Below are 13,310 nucleotides of genomic sequence, written 5' to 3'. Positions count from 1 at the left end.
CCTCTGCGGTACCAAAGAGTCCTCTGTGTATTGTGCAGGCAGAGCCGGTCACCTGGTACCCAGAGTGACCTTGGGACTGCATATTTAGATGAGTGGAGCTGAGGGCTCTGGATGGTAGTTTCTACAAAGTCAGTGCAGTTTCTGCTCTTGCCTGCACATATGCGCACTGAGAGTAGCACCACCAGCCCTGTGCCCAGTTCTCCTGAGTCTTAGAGCAGTTCTTCCGGTGTGTGTGTGTGTGTGTGTGTGTGTGTGTGTGTGGCTGGCAGGAGATTTCTGAGTTGCTGAAAGCCCAGAGCTGCATCTGCCGCCTACTGCTGACCCCTGGGTGTGCCTCCGCAGTTGTAATTGTCCTGCCCTAGGCAGGCCAGAAAAGGTGGTGGCTGGGGGTGGAGGAGTCTTCTCTCCCAGCCCAGCAAAAATCACACTCTTCCCAGCCTCTTCCCTGGGTCAGAGCTGCACACCGGTCTTCCCAGAACCTGAGCACTAAGGCTCCTCTGTAATCTGACACTACTCCTCAGTTCAGGGGCCAGTTTAAGTCTCTGGTAGGGTGGGGGTAGGATTGGAAGGGTGGGGGGAGGGGCCCAGGTATGGAGTTTGTGTCCTTTGTGCAACCTAGGGCCTAGCTGGAGGTCTCAGCTAAGGTTACTGTCTCAAATGCTAGATATACTGCCCTCTCGGTGGGAGAGATCAGCTATGGGACACAGGGAAAGAGTCCACCTCCTAGCTTTTGTGTTCTCTGTTCCATCCTGGGATCCCCTGTGTCTCTGTAGCTGTGGATGCCAGCCACGTCTCCATAGCCACAAATGCGGCTGTGTCTCCACTCCACTCCCTTCCCTATTCCCCTGCTTGCCCAATTTGCCCACCTTCAAGTAATCCTTGCATGAGTCTCTTAGCTGTTCTGCGTGATTTGCAGAGTCCTTTGATGGGTTATAGATGTCCCGTTTGTGATAAGATCCGGAGGAGAACTCAAAATGTCCGCCTCGCTGCCGCCATTCCTGTGATGTCACCGATCAATGAGATTTTTAAAAATATTACTAAAATTTAAACATACTTATTTTCGTCATTACAATTCATATTCAGGTTCTCTTTTTTGCTTCAATAGGAATCTTTGCTAAGCATCTCTTAGTATTTTTCTTCTAGTTGATGTTTCTGATGTTATTTTAAATGGTGTCACTTTGTCTATTTTCTGCTTGTTGCTGGTATGTAGACATACAACTGATTTTTTTATGTTGACGTTCTATCTAGTGACCTTGCTAAATTAATTCTAATAGTTTATCTGTAGAGCTTTTTGGGTTTTCTTCATACACTCATGTCCTATGTGACTAATGGGAGGCTTCCTTCTTCTGTCCCACTCTCCTAATTTCTTTTTACTTTTTTTCACTGGCTACAACTTCCCAGCACGATGCGAATCATAGTGAGTGGTGTCCTGGTCTCATGTGGGGACCTTGTTGTGTCGGTGCCTGTGTCTTCGTTACCTTCATTTCTTACAACAGAATGTTTCCGCCTCGTCTTGTGCATTTGTTGCCCCGCACTTGGAATTGGCCCTTTACCTAAAGAGCTTCAGTTCCTTTTCATGGAAAGCTGTATTTAGAAACCATAGTCTGGATGCTAAGGATCCCTATTAACACTGGATTGGTTATTTTTCCATAGGTCTTTTCAGAGAAGAGAGCTTGGAAATACGTATTTTAATTTAAGATGAAATAATATATTTAGTTTATATTGATAGTTTCATTTAAAATTCAGGTCCACAGGGTTTTTAGTTAACCTCTTAAATCTTACATTTGTATCTCCTTTCTCTCACACCAAAATCCTGCTTTCCTATTGATATCAACATAATTTCTTACTTACTTTTTTCACAACACACATAGTGGTCTCAGAATAACACTGCCATCACTATCAGTAATATGATTACTGAAAACAAATTGTTTTCATCCTTAGGACATATCCTACCACATAGATACAATCAAATTGATGAGTTTTAAAGTAACTTAAAATAACTTTTTTCTGTGAGTTAGACCTCCAATTCAACACAAAGTTAAGATTATTTAATTTGGCTCTTGATATTTAGAAATTGAGATTTTAAATTATGTAAAAATACAACAAAACTATAATACATGGTGTATGCAGGGAAACCTATCTTTTATCTCTGTTCTATCCCAAGAGTGTGTGTGTATGTGCACTCTTTCTCTTCTTTACACACACGCACGCGCGCACACACACACACACACACACACAAATATATATGTAGTACCTATATGTATAGAAAATTATCATTTAGGTTTTTATTTATCCTTTCATTATTTTAATGTAACTATGCACACAGAAATGCACATATAGATAAACATTTTGGTTGCTACTATAAGTGGTTTTTAGCAGCAGTTGGTGGTTTTTTTTGTTTGATTTTTTAGGCTGTTTAGAGAAGAGACTTGAAAGTCAGGAGGTTACGCTACAGCCTGAGTAAGAGGAAATAGTGACCCATATCAGGGTTGAGACCAATTATTAAGAAGATAAATTCATGCACTACTGGGGAGATAAGACCTGCAAGTAGAATATTTGAGACCAAGGGGATGGACAGGCAGAGATGACCCCACGGTGAGAGTCGGGTAACTGAAGGTGCTGTAAATGGATGTAGAGAAGTGAAGCATGGAATCTGATTTGGCTGCAAAGATTTGAAGTTTTGACATAAATATTTAAGGTGGTAACAAGATTGTCAAGTGGAGACATTCAGCAGTTGGAAATACAGTGATAGAGACCTTGGAAGTTTTGGAGTAAAGATAAAAAATCAGGAATCACTTGCAGAGAGTTAATTATTCAAATTGTGAGAAAAGGTGTTTGCCTCATCTCAGAACATAAAAAGAACATTAGGACTAGAACACCATGGAACACGTAACATTTTGAATCCGGAAAAATAAGAGGAAGCGTGGAGGTGTTTGGCAGGTAGCTGAAGAGTGAGGGTAGCAGAAAGCTGAGGAAGCATAGGCTGAGCGTTCTCAAGTGCTGCTCAGAGGCCCAGAAGGAGGCCCCAGAAACACCACTGGATTCGGCGCCCAGGAGCCCTTCGGTGACAGAAACTGGTTCTCAGCCTGCTGCTCAGGAGAGGCACCAGTCCCAGATATTCTGATTAGGCAGATCTGGGGAAGGCCCCAAATCTGCAGTTTAACAAGTTACTACAGATGATTTGAGGCAGATAGGACTTCGTCCACACTTTGAAAAACACCACCATACACAATAATAAAAAGCTGGTGATGGCAGAAGTGAAATTGGCCATGGCTAAGGTGTAAATGAGAGATGAGGATATGGGGGCAAAGAATGAAGCGTGTTCTTTCTAGTGTCTTGATGGTGAGAACAGTGTGACTGTGGTTACGTTTGTTTGTTGTAAGAGTGGGGCGATTCCATCCACGTGCATGGCTTCATAGCGGAGCCACCTAATGTGATGTGTGTGGCTTGTTTGGGGGATCCTGGATGTTTAGATAATTGGCCCAACTGCTACTGGGTCAGCTCTGCTTACGGAGTCTTAGGTGATGTGAACGCATTACTGAAATGGCTAAAGCCAAAATGGGGGAAATCAACTACCCTGTGTCCTCGAAAATAACACCTAAGGCAATCAGCTCTAATGTGTCTTTTGGAGCAAAAATTAATATAAGACCTGGTCTTATATAAGTATAATATAATAAGTGTAATAAGTATTATATAAGTATAATATAACATAACATAATATCAGGTCTTATAGTAAAATAAAACCTGATATTATGTTATGTTATGTTATACTGTAATATACTATACTATACTATACTATACTATACTATATTATATTATATATATTATACCAGGTCTTATAGTAAAACAAGACTGGGTCTTATATTAATAATTTTGCTCTAAAAGATGCATTAGAGCTGATTGTCTGGCTAGGTCTTATTTTCAGGGAAACATGGTACAAGGAAAGAAAATAATCGAGTGGAAGCAGTTGCGTTGAGAAAGGGGCAAATAGGAGAATAAGAGATTGTGTTCAGGGTATTTTCAAAATTTGAATTCTTAGAGATTTAACCCCAGCCTATATTTTATCATGCTTCCCTCATTCTCAGTCTAACTCAGTTATTAGAAATAATGCAATATTAAAATATTGGCATAAAGGATGGCTTATGAATGAGGATTTAGTGTTCAGTCCCCTCAGTCTTTGATGGGACTATGTGGACTAGGGACAGCTGGTGCCCTAGACAGTTAACTCTGGGCTAGGGTGGCCTATTTTTACCCCCATGTTCAGTGATGCCATTTTTTTTATGTGTGCCGTAGTATAAAAAAGGTTAGAAAGCAGTATTCTAAACTTTTCAATAAAAAAAAAAGTGTGCATCATGTATTAAGATAGTGCCTATATGGGGTATGATAGACCTTTAATTATATCCGTTGCAGAAACTTAGGAGTTTTTAGTTCGGAGGTTATTTTATTTTACTTTAACATTTTTTTTATTAGTTTCAGATGCAGAAACAATGTAATACTTAGACGTTTATCATTTATATCCCTCACACAGTGACAACCCTCCTCCCCCATCCACTATCCCTCTGACATCGCACACAGCCATTGCATTTCCACCATCTCTATTCCTAATGCTGTACTCCACTTATTGTAATTATATATATGTATGTGTGTACACACACACATACATATATATACATATATATGTATATAAAATTGTAGTTGACATTCATTATTGTTCAGTTTCAGCTTCAGAGGTACATTTGTACAATGGAGTATTACGCAGCCATAAAGAAGAATGACATCTTACCATTTGCAACAATGTGGATAGACCTAGAGAACATTATGTTAAGTGAAGTAAATCAGACGGAGAAAGACAAATACCATATGATCTCACTTATATGTGGAATCTGAAGAAAACAATAAATGAATGAACTAATCAGAAACAGTCTCAGAGACATGATTGCTAGATGGGAGGGGGGTGAAGATAAGGGGGAAGGTGAGGGGATTAGAAAGCACAGTCAGTAACCACAAGATTGAGAGGTAATTTTAGATCATTATATTTCATTTTGCACAGGAAGTAAGCATTAAGTATAATGTGTACATGAAATATGTACAAATTCTTGGAAAATGTTGGTAGTGACTGGATGTGAATGTTGTCAAGCTTCATAACTTTAGTTAAAGAAGGTTCACTGTGACTTTCAAATGCAAGTTTATTTTCTTTGAAAATGAGCTGAAATTATAGTTCCTAGATAAAGGGAATTGTTCTTTGATGTGAGAAGGGAGAAAGAATATTGTTAAGTAAACAGGAAGCGTGAAAATTTCCTCTTTAGCGCCGGCCTGGTGGCTCAGGCGGTTGGAGCTCTGTGCTCCTAACTCTGAAGGCTGCCGGTTCGATTCCCACATGGGCCAGTGGGCTCTCAACCACAGGGTTGCCAGTTCAATGCCTCGAGTCCCACAAGGGATGGTGGGCTCTGCCCCCTGCAACTAAGATTGAACACGGCACCTTGAGCTGAGCTGCCTCCCGAATGGCTCAGTTGGTTGGAGCGCATCCTCTCAACCACAAGGTTGCCAGTTCAATTCCTCAAGTCCCACAAGGGATGGTGGGCAGCACCCCCTGCAACTAAAATTGAACACGGCACCTTGAGCTGAGCTGCCGCTGACCTCCCGGATGGCTCAGTTGGTTGGAGTGTGTCCTCTCAACCACAAGGTTGCCCGTTCGACTCCCGCAAGGGATGGTGGGCTGTGCTCCCTGCAACTAGCAATGGCAACTGGACCTGGAGCTGAGCTGCACCCTCCACAACTAAAACTGAAAGGACAATAACTTGCCTGGAAAAAAAAAAAAGTCCTGGAAGTACACACTGTTCCCCAATAAAGTCCTGTTCGCCTTCCCCAATAAAAAAAAAAAAAAAAAATCGAAAAAAAAAAAATAATAAAGTAAAATAAATAAATAAATTAAAAACCAGCAAAAAAAATTTTTTAAATTTCCTCTTTAGAAGTCTTTTGATCCTGATGCATCTTATAAATTAAGTTGACTTAAAATATAACTTACTACTCTGTCACTTCTTGTGTTGTAATAGACGTCAAATATATTTGCTTTTGTTTAGTTTATAGTTTTAGTAGGACCAAAGGAGCGCCATCTCATTTCTGTCTAATGAAGAAAACCCAGAACTCTGGGGGATGCCAGCATCCCCTGACCTGTGCTTTTCTTAGTGTCTTCCTGCGCCAGGTGAGAAGACCGCGCATGATACACACATCCCAGCACTTCCCTTCCCCTGGTTCTTTGGACTCGTTCTTATGTGGGGAATCTCTGGTGCTTCAGCATGCTTAAAAAGAGGCCACGTGGAATCCAAGCATTTACTCAACCAACTATTAATGCCATTTGCAAGTTCACATTAAATTCTGAATTCCAGGGAGTTGCAATCATCTCGATTAAGTCAACCCAAACGTGACTTATTTTTCGCCCCCCTTGGTCTCAACACTTCATATATCACTGCCCCAGTGATGTTGAGGTCTGAACTCCCACTTTAGGCCTGGAGGTCCTGTGTTTTCCTGAAAATTAGACCCAGCTCTAATGCGTCTTTTGGAGCAAAAATTAATATAAGACCCGGTCTTATGTTAGATAAACATAAGTAGTAAAATAAGACCGGATCTTATATTAATTTTTGCTCCAAAAGACACATTAGAGCTGATTGTCTGGCTAGGTCTTATTTTTGGGGAAACGGTAATGAAAGGTGGTATAAGTGAGTTCTGAGGAAAATTGCCCTCAGCTTGAGTCATTGGAAAGTTTTTAAGTAGAGGAGTAGTTTTTCCTCAGGAGTGATGCTGCTAGAGAAAAAGGGGCTGCCTCTGGCAACAGGACCGGTGGATGTTCTCAGCCTCTGTCCACATTTCACGTCTCGGTCCCACTGCTTCCCAATCCTTAGTGTAAGAGACCTGGAGGCTTAAACGTTTCATTGGCACTGCGTCTTTGCAGACCTTACCTCAGGCTCTAGGCTTTGTCTCTGCCATGTGTGCCCTCTGACTACAGACAGAGATGGACTATTTCAAAACTGCCAGTGAGGATGGACTTCCATGCACGTTTTTAATTGTATATTCATAATTTTGTTTTTTCCCTTTGTCCTCTGTCTGGGACCATCAGAAGAGTCTAGGTGATAATCACAATTTTTATAATTGTTGCTGTAGCTATTAAATGTCCTGGCCTTTGATCTCACAACAACCTGCCCTCCATCTGCATTTCATCCTGTGCTACCACTGACGATAATTTAATCAGGATGCTACTACATCCCATAGATGTTTCATATCCTATTCTCTGTGTTCCTTGAATATATGAACAACCCAGTCCCAGGATCCGATTTGAAAGTCTATTCCTTGGTGCTATTTCTGGTACAATGACTGTGTCTGAATCAGGAAACAGATGGCATACTCAGAATAATTCACGGAAGACCTAATAAAGACATGAATTACAAGGCTATGGTCAGCGTGGAGGGAAACTGCAAGCGATAGTAGAGTACCCTGGGGCTGTTAACAGAACTGTTACCATCCCTGGCTTGAAGGGAGGAGTGGAAGGAGAAGGTAGCAGAACCCAGAAGGAAGAGTCTCTCGGGAGCCGCCTTGGTTGAAAGGCACAGCCATCAGAGGCTGTGCAGTCGGGAAGCTCCTTGACCCCTTGCCTCCCTGGGCTGCCTTGTGGCAGGACACACTGGGAAGCCGGAGCAGAGGGGGCCTTTAATGGAGGCCCCCAAGGCGAGCCTCCCGAGGGCAGACAGCAAGCTGTAAGATGTTGGCGAATGGACAGAGAGGCACACCAGTTAATGTGAGGAGTTTCAAGAATGTTTGTGTCTGGCATCATGTTTAAATTTAAGGCTTGACCTGGAGAAGGAAAATAGTATAATTCGATGAGGTTTTCTCAGACTAGAACTAAGGAACTGATCAGCTCGTGGAAGGAGAAAGCAAGAGCTATGAGAAGCCCATTTCCCTATTTCACATACCTCCCCAGGAAAAGAGCAACTTTTGTAAGCATCTTCACCATCTTGTGAGCTTATATGAGTAATTTGGAAATATTTCAGTGATGGCTCTGCACTATTCTCAGAATAACAAATATCTGGACTTGTTCATCAACTTTGTTAAATAATTTTATTAATTGATCTACATATACATTATATTTAACAATTCAATATAAAAATAAATACTTTGGGATAAATAATTTACGTACATTTTTAGAGCCCCTAGGGCTTACAAAAAGAATCTTAAAAGATCCATATTTATCATCTAAAGACAAATAATAATAGTTACAAAAGATAGCAAACCGTACATCAAAAAATAAATATAATTTTTAAATATTTAAATAAATAGAAAGCCTGATACATTTTAAATGGGAGGCACTTAAGTCAGTGTCGAGAGGATGTTTTGACAAAAGGTAATCCATTGGTTCAGAAATTCTACAATGGTTGCTGTCTCATCATCATATTCACATGGGAATCTTGTTTCAGGTCCCTATAAAAGAAAATGTTTAATTTTTTTTAGTTCAGTGTAGCTTATACCTTACATGTAATTATTCTCAATCGAAGTACGTATTACAGGCTTATGGCCTTTATTTTCCAGTAGGCTACACATATTAATCACATTTTCTTGAAATGATCGAAATGATGTGCCGTAATTGTTCTGATACCAAGTGATGGTAACATATAAGCTGAGATCTTCCTCATTTGTTATTCTGTCAATCTCAATGAACACAAGATTTTTTACCCGGAATTATATACGAGTGAACATTAAAAAAAAACACACAAAAAAAAACAGTTCTCTACAAATATTTCATTAAATTCTGCATGCAAAATAAAGTTAGCCCTCTTTTGCTCTATTTTACTATAAGACCCGGTCTTATATTACTTTTTGCTCCAAAAGACACATTAGAGCTGATGGTCTGGCTAGGTCTTATTTTTGGGGAAACACGATATCTGTTATCTAGCTACATAGGTTACGTGTATGCAGTGATATGTCCATTATACTTGCTTTTCTAAACCTTAAGCCTCCTGTTATCCTACTTGCATGAAGCTCTTCATATTTTCCCCCAAACAAGTTAGAACTAGCCAAGAGCAAGTTAGGACAAGCTTTTGTTTGGGGGAAATTTGTGTGAAGAACATATTCATGCTCATATCCACCCCACTCCAGTGTCAATCAGACACCAATTTCTGGAAATCTAAACATTAGAAATTTTGTTCTGTGGACTGGCTGACTGGAAATTACCCTCCTCTGCTGATAGGGGCTATTTCAACCCTGCCTCTAGCTGACAAGAAGAAAATACTTTGATATATAGTGAGATAAAAGAGAGAGCTTTCCAGATTTGAAACATAAACCTGTCTATTGGCCATTTTAATGGTTAAGAGATTTAGACAAATCTCTTAGTCCTTCCACTAATGATAGGGAAACCTACCATTTAAAAGGTCTTTAAGGTAATCAGTATTGGCTATTCTGGAAAATGATGTGAAGGAATTAAATAATGTAATAAAACCTGGCTGCTTTCTGTGAAATTCAACTAGTGTCTTTTCCTACCCCCAGTTTTGTGTTCATGTGAGCAGTGACATGCAGAGGTCAGGACTTGTCCCTGAGTGCATGGGAGGTGAAAACCCTCCCACTCTAAGACCTCAAACTTCCCAACTCCACAATGCATCATCTAATGTAAAAATGATTCGTGTTCACAGTGCACTTAAAGTGCTTCACAAATACCAAAAATGTTTTACCACATTAAAATGCCCCTCCATTGATTATATTGCCAGAGGAGCAAATGAAGTCATACCTTACCTTTAGCGCCTGAACTGTTATGTTGATATTGGTCATTACTTCCTCGATTTCGTTCAAGGGAAAGTTTTTGCTTTGAGCTAAAGGCAGCACTTCCTTCAGGGGTTTGAGTTCTTCTTTTAGGCACTGCAGATGTTGAAGTTTTGTGGCCTTGAAGAATCAAAATTACGAGGTCAGCTTGCCCTGACTAAAGATCAGAATCAGTAATCTCAAAGCTTTTTTATTAAGAGTAACAGAATCTGGTTTCTACCATTGTCCCTGTTCTCAGCATTACTGTAACGATGGGCCTATACGGTCTACATTATAAGACTGGAAAAACTGGAGTTCGTCTACTCATCATGAGCATTAACTGTTAGTTAACAAATAAGCCATTAATTTCAGCTTAATTTGGCTTTGTAAAAAGTCAGTATCTGTACACCCAATTGCAAATCACAGGTAACAGGCTGAATACTTTCCCAGTCTGCATAGAAATAATTAGAACCATGGTAGTCAGAATGTGGCATTATGGGATCACATTCTGTGATTCTAATGTTTAATGATTTAAGAGTTGACAATCAGCATGATCGGGACAGAAGGAGCTTTTGGATACCAGCTGCCACAGTCCCAACATCTTATAGATTGGCAATTGTAACTATATAGTAATGACTCAGTATGCCAAGTCACATAGCTGCATCTTCATTTTTTACCATTCGGTAAGTACAGTAAGGTGCACGTTAAAAAATTGTCCCAACCAAGTAAAACGTTACAATATTTGAAGGACTTTTGGATGGGCCTCCTGATTTATACACACGCGCGCGCGCACGCACACACACACACACACACACACACACACTAGTATTTCAAACTTAAATGGTACATTATAATTTCAAAGTGTTCTCTCCTAAACAAACCCATTTAAGTCTCACAGCCACCTTTTGCGATCTCCATTTTACAAATAAGGAAAGTAAATTTCAGAATTTAAGTGTTTTCCCTAAGGTCACATAACGAGGTGGAGCCAGGGTTAAATTTCAGTTCTTTTTCTTCATTGCACTAACATAGCATCCTTTCTATTAAATAGTTTTCTTCAATCTTTTAGAAACATGGAATGGTGGTAAAATGAGCAAATGAGTGGAGTTTATCACATTACTTTTGGTTTCAAATAGATTTTGAGTTGTCATTTAGAAACTGAGATTTCAAAGAATCTACCACCCTCTAAATTATGCGTATAATCTTATGTTATCTTTCTAACAATCGTTAGAGGGAAAGGTAGGGCTGCACCACACACACCTCATGACGTTTTCATCTACTGACCTCTCAGCTTGCTACTGCAAGTTCTACCAGTTCCAGGCTTAATTTTTTGGCATGAGCAAGTTGAGCTATTTCCCTCAGAAAACAGTCTACTGTCTAAGTTGCTGGAGGTAAGAACTTGTGGCGCTGATTAAACTAGAAGAGCATCTCTAATTATTTCCTTTCATCTTTCAAAAGGGTAGTTTGAAGCATAACTTCCTTGAATAAATAAGACATAGATCAACAGAACTGTACCTACGACCCTTTAAATCCCTTTTTTCCCCACCGGGCTTGGATTCACCCGGAAACAAGTTCTTTCTAGCACCAAAATTTTGCCCATTGTCAGTTGACTGGTACAACTACTAGGAAATGTACCCCTAGCATAGCTCTAGGAGCTTGGATGATCCAAGCTTATCTAACTATCAGAATCCCAAAACAAACAATTTGAGCTTTTAAACTTGAAAAATAAGTCCTATGGCATGCCTACAGGTCTGTTGGCATAAAAGATGTGGCAGTCCCAAACTTGACTTGGTCCTCCCCAGGCAAAATTTTATCTTTACTACTAATAGCTAATGTTTACACGGTGTTTGTCACATGCCAGGTATTGTTATGAGTACTTCACGTTTACTCATTAATCCTCACAAAACTTCTGAAGTGTATACAGTTATTCACAGAAGTAGGTAAGAAACAGAGAGATGGGTAACTTGCCCAAGTTCACAAAAGCTAGGTAGGACATGGCACAGCTCTCAGTTCAGACAGTCTAGCCCTAGGTCTGTGCTGGGACAAGTGCTGTGCTGCCTCAAAAACAGACCCGTAGGAATCTTGCCTGAAAACAGGAGTTTTTACAAGTGGGCTCCTCTGAAATGTGACAATTTGCATGGTAAAAGTAATCAAATATATCTAGAGTTTTACATTTTCAGTACAACAGTAACTCAACATAATCTTGTTTTAAACTGTCCCAGCAATATAGTGAGAATGTTATTCTTCCCACTCCCTCTCCCCCCAAACACAGACAAGCACATATAAAAATATATGTAGGCAAAGCCATTTTACAAAAGCCCCATCATCAAACTTGGGTTTTAGAAAAAAAATTCAAGTTGCTAATTTTTCTCAGGTGAGATGCCATTAATACAATCTGTGCAGTTTTTCACATTACTTTGAATTTTATGAAAACATAAAATGGAACTTAGAAAGTTGTACTTACCTTCTTGGGCGTGTAAAATTTAAATGTGAGCATCATGGAGAGTTTGGAGTTCTCGTAATTCTGAGAAAGCATAACAGATTGTTATTAAAAAGTGCACTTGAGTTAGAAAACTTAAACAGAGTGCTTTCAGTAGAAGGGGGCCATACTTACGTTAACGTTCTTCAAAAGCAGCTGTAAATCCTTCAGTAAATGCGCCAGCTGCTGCTGTGTTTCCTTCCTAGAGCTTGAAATAGGTGCACTGTCTGCGACGAGTGCAAGAGTTAGTGCAATGCAAGACAAGAAATGCATCTTGTACATCGTGGCAGGCGCTGAGCTTACTAGGAGTAGTGATTAGAGAGGCTGATAGAAGCTCTTGAGCAAGAGAAGCAATTTATACCCTTAATTCTGGAAAAATATTATGGGGGTGTCAAAATGTTTTACATATTACACATATTTTCAAAGATTGTACCTGTGTGGCAAAAAGCATTACCTTTATTTTTCCTCTTCTGATGACTCTTTGGAATTTCTTTAAACCCCCAGAAGCTGCCTGAATGGATGTAGGTGAAATCCCTCTGGGTTACTTTAGCCCACACTTAGGTGGCGGTTCCAATTCATACGCCCAACGCCTTCTGTATGAAACAGTTTTTCCTCTGTCTTTCTTTAAGGGGGTGGGGATACAGAAGTGGCTCATGAAAATTTTCTCTTTGTCATAAAACTATGCTAAACGTGTAGAGCACCCTCCTCTGCTGGACCAGAGCCAATGTAAAGAGTTGAAAAGAATAAATTTTTAGATTTGTTGATTAAACAGGAAGAATATTGGTTTCCTGTTTCAGGATGCATTTATCTTTTTCGCTACACAATGACTGAGCGAATGCATGCAACATGATAGATCACTTCTTACATAATGAGCCAGAGAAATGCTAAGATCAGAATGCATCAAATGTTCGTTGAGCTTCAGGCACTGTTTTAATTTTAACATGTTTCTCGTCTCTGTTTACATCAGTGTCTGTTGTGCTTTTTTAAAAAGGTATGGTGTTTATTTAACAAACAAATACTCAAAAAAGCTTTTGCATCTAAGGGTCCTGATGCT

General features: G+C 39.9%; 1 protein-coding gene across 1 annotated transcript; it reads right to left on the bottom strand.

Annotated features, from left to right (window-relative positions):
• Positions 1-8,127: 8,127 nt before the first annotated feature.
• IL2 (interleukin 2) lies at positions 8,128-12,899 on the bottom strand. Its single transcript, XM_019741383.2, has 4 exons — positions 12,392-12,899; positions 12,242-12,301; positions 9,775-9,921; positions 8,128-8,469 (listed from the first exon to the last, which is right to left on the bottom strand). Exons 1-4 carry the CDS (start codon positions 12,536-12,538, stop codon positions 8,359-8,361), a joined length of 465 nt encoding a protein of 154 aa, XP_019596942.2. The 5' UTR covers positions 12,539-12,899; the 3' UTR covers positions 8,128-8,358.
• Positions 12,900-13,310: the final 411 nt, after the last annotated feature.

The sequence above is a fragment of the Rhinolophus sinicus genome, linkage group LG07 (genome assembly GCF_036562045.2).
Source record: "Rhinolophus sinicus isolate RSC01 linkage group LG07, ASM3656204v1, whole genome shotgun sequence".
Taxonomy (NCBI): Eukaryota; Metazoa; Chordata; class Mammalia; order Chiroptera; family Rhinolophidae; genus Rhinolophus; species Rhinolophus sinicus.
Note: the sequence above shows the minus strand (reverse complement) of the source record. Positions and strands in the feature narration are given on the sequence as shown.

Excerpts from the sequence above, each read along its gene's own strand:
- IL2 (XM_019741383.2), bottom strand. The coding sequence starts at position 12,538 with ATGTACAAGATGCATTTCTTGTCTTGCATTGCACTAACTCTTGCACTC. Across the intron at positions 12,302-12,391 it reads TGCTTTTGAAGAACGTTAAC|AATTACGAGAACTCCAAACT; the intron begins GTAAGTATGGCC and ends ATGCTTTCTCAG. Across the intron at positions 8,470-9,774 it reads TAACAGTTCAGGCGCTAAAG|GGACCTGAAACAAGATTCCC; the intron begins GTAAGGTATGAC and ends TTTCTTTTATAG.